Below are 3,000 nucleotides of genomic sequence, written 5' to 3'. Positions count from 1 at the left end.
GCCTACAATAAGACTGGGGGTTCAGGGACGCAATGCGTAGCAACGATTCGTATTGGTGATCTATCTTCTGGTAGTACTTAGTTTAGGATAGGCCTCGAATAGAGAAGAAGTAGAAATAGCAGGGTAACAGCGCTATGCCCAATCAGGACTAGCCCTAATGGCCAGATCCCTCCTGCCTATGACATTCTCTCTTTCTGGCAGAGGATTATCTGCCCAATCGGCGTAGTAACTTGACGGCAGCTCATAAGTTGACGGCATCTCATAGTCCCGAAAGATCGCCATCTCGTAAGCCTCCATCTCGTACCGTGAGAGTTGTTGATTCCACTGTTCCTCCCCTGAAATTTCTGGGAAACAGGCCTTGTCCCCTGCCAAAGGGTGAGAGGGACCTGGCGTGGAGTCATCTGGTGGAAGAAAAAGTCTGCGATATAGCCGGATCTTGCTGAGTAAGCGAAATATCTTTTCACCGAGCAAACCACCTTTAATATTAGCTTGGCTGGAGGGTCTGTTGGGGATGGAGGATCCCAGGGCTGAACGTGTTCTCGGAGCTGAGGCAGGCTCTTTGAGCCCGTCTAAAACGTCGGATTCAAGCTCATGACCTGAAGGAGGTACGTTTCCTCTAAATTTTCTCTTTGAGTATCGTATGGGAGAGTGTTGCGATGGTTCTGTATTGTTGGCATTCCTACTCCTCGCAGTGACTCGCGCTGGCGCTGTTTGAAATGTGACCGCGTCAGTAGCCTTTGAGCCTAAGAACGAGCTGACTTGCATGCTGGGAGCATTCCGGATATTATCACTGGAGAACAATGATGTCGCATCATTGAGAAAGTTGCGGAGGGCAAAATCATGGTCGGACCTAAGAGTTTCTCGCTCAGTCCTGCCATAGGGGGCCGACATTGGAAGTCTGGCGGCCTTTATATCTTCAAACTGTTGGAGTATTGAAGGAAGGGTATCCTCGATATTGCGAATGCGGGTGAGAATGTTAGTCTGCATCCTTGCGTCTCTTGCATGACATGCGCTCGAATTATAACTAAATAGTCATCAGTCGAAGGTTTGTGTTTATGTCAAGCGGAGCAACGAACAGGTATGCTATCGAAATGGCTAGATTCAGCGTGATCTTGTTTGCTATCAACATCTTTCTTAGTTCTAATCTTTCTTTCTCTCGAAAGACCCATTTGACTCGTTGCCAAAGTGTCAAAGTTGTCGAGCCCCCCTGTTCTTCAAAGGGCTTGATAAGACAGGCCAGTTCCTTGAAAATGACAACAGAGTTATTCAAAACGTTCTGAAGGTTGATAGATGTGATGGGTTGCACCACACCGCCGACAGTTTCTTCATCACGAAGGAGAGCCTGGAGCGTTCCTAAAACTTTGTAAAAGTCCTCGAGATCGCTGTGGATGTAGCAAAGCTGTTTTGGCACTTCGCTCAGGGCGGAAAGGGTTTGATAAACAGTTTGACACAGTTCAGAGGCGGTAGCTGCGATCGTTATAAGAGAAGCGGCCAGCGAAACCGGTTCAGCCATCGCTAGAAATTAACAGCTGACATTGCGATAAACGTTCCAGAAAGTAAAAGAACTCCACCTCTTGAATAAATTCAATGAGAGGCCACAAGGCGGTCGCACTCTCAGCCTTGCCCATGACGTCGGCTAGGTTCTTCGCTCAAAATATGACTCGAGGATTTACTTACCTTACCTACTCCTTAACTATACAATAATGATTTGTCTAGTAGAAATCAAGAATCAATAGGAGCATGCTCGAGAATAGCGTGGTGTAAACGAAGCTGGAACTTGGGCTTGAACTGAGGAGTTGGGACAAGTCGATAGTCATGGCCCGAAGCTGGGTGGCGAAATTTATGAGAGTTTTTCACCCGCGCGTAGCCCCCCTTTACTACGGGGGGGCCATAAGTAATGTAAGCTCCACGCTAGTTACAACATGTAATTGCCAAGATAGAACGCCACCAAATCGCTCAATTAGGACTAGCCTAGTTTTTTCTCCAAATATTGAGTATGCCGTCGTTCTGCATCCATCACTGCCTGGCACCTCTCTGGCAGAATTCGGAGATCACTGACCGTTTGCTGAGCGGACTGACCTCCGCAAGCTGCTCCGAAGTTGAGTGCTGGGTAGGTCCCCCCACGAGAGAAGGCGGCTACAAAACCAGCGACATAGGTTGAGGCTTTAGAGTCAAATTCCAGTGCTCGAGCTGTAGAGTTCGCAGGCGTTGGCGGCTGAAAACTGCCCCAGTACAACAGAGGCGACGGTCTTCAGACCTAACAGCCAAAACCGAATGATGCAACAAGGGCAAAAGCAGAAGACAGCAAGCCAAGTATGGAGGTTGCATCATCAATTACTAGTAGCTTCTTACCAAATTGTTCTAAGACTCTCAGAATCCGACAACAGCCAAAGACAACCATCATGGGTTACACTGTTTAGAGGAAGACCGGAGAGGCCTGCTAAAAACGATGGGCCTCTCAGAATGTATCAGCCCACATGAGCCAAATGTGGCGTATAAGGGAACGACAGCAAGGACTCTGCTCTTACAGGATCCTGAAAATAGACCCAACCACACTATTGGCCCGGTATTTTCCTTCCATCTTCAGGGACCAAAGCAGTGGGGCAGAATTGCGCAAAGCAATTGTAATTATAGTAGCCTCAGAGGTAGTCGGGATGTTAAGAGGCCAGCACCAGGCTCAGTACCCTCACGCTGTTCGCAGGTGGCCATTACTGAATGATCGCCACATATGCCCCGCAATCCTATGTTATGATTAATGGAAGTGATGGTCGTGCCGGCTGTGGAGGTGATGAAACTACACCAACTAGGGTGTGCTCAATGGGCGTACGCTGTCGATTTGGGCACAGAGGCCCGAGGCAACCTGATGCGAACGTCCACGTGATTGCTTACTAATTCCATTTTTTAGTCTACCTATAGAAACAGGACTGACGAGGCTGAAAATGAAGTTGCACCATCTTCGACTACATATCTAAATGAAAATATATTCCTGACTTATCAAAA

At 48.0% G+C, this 3,000-nt stretch overlaps 1 protein-coding gene across 1 annotated transcript; it reads right to left on the bottom strand.

The window, feature by feature from the left end:
* Positions 1-132: 132 nt before the first annotated feature.
* EPUS_06617 (uncharacterized protein) lies at positions 133-1,513 on the bottom strand (the record flags this gene model as incomplete). The annotated part of the gene is made up of 2 exons (XM_007801765.1): positions 133-1,024; positions 1,077-1,513. 2 exons carry the CDS (start codon positions 1,511-1,513, stop codon positions 133-135), a joined length of 1,329 nt encoding a protein of 442 aa, XP_007799956.1.
* Positions 1,514-3,000: the final 1,487 nt, after the last annotated feature.

This window comes from Endocarpon pusillum (genome assembly GCF_000464535.1).
Source record: "Endocarpon pusillum Z07020 unplaced genomic scaffold scaffold1352, whole genome shotgun sequence".
Taxonomy (NCBI): domain Eukaryota; kingdom Fungi; phylum Ascomycota; class Eurotiomycetes; order Verrucariales; family Verrucariaceae; genus Endocarpon; species Endocarpon pusillum.
Note: the sequence above shows the minus strand (reverse complement) of the source record. Positions and strands in the feature narration are given on the sequence as shown.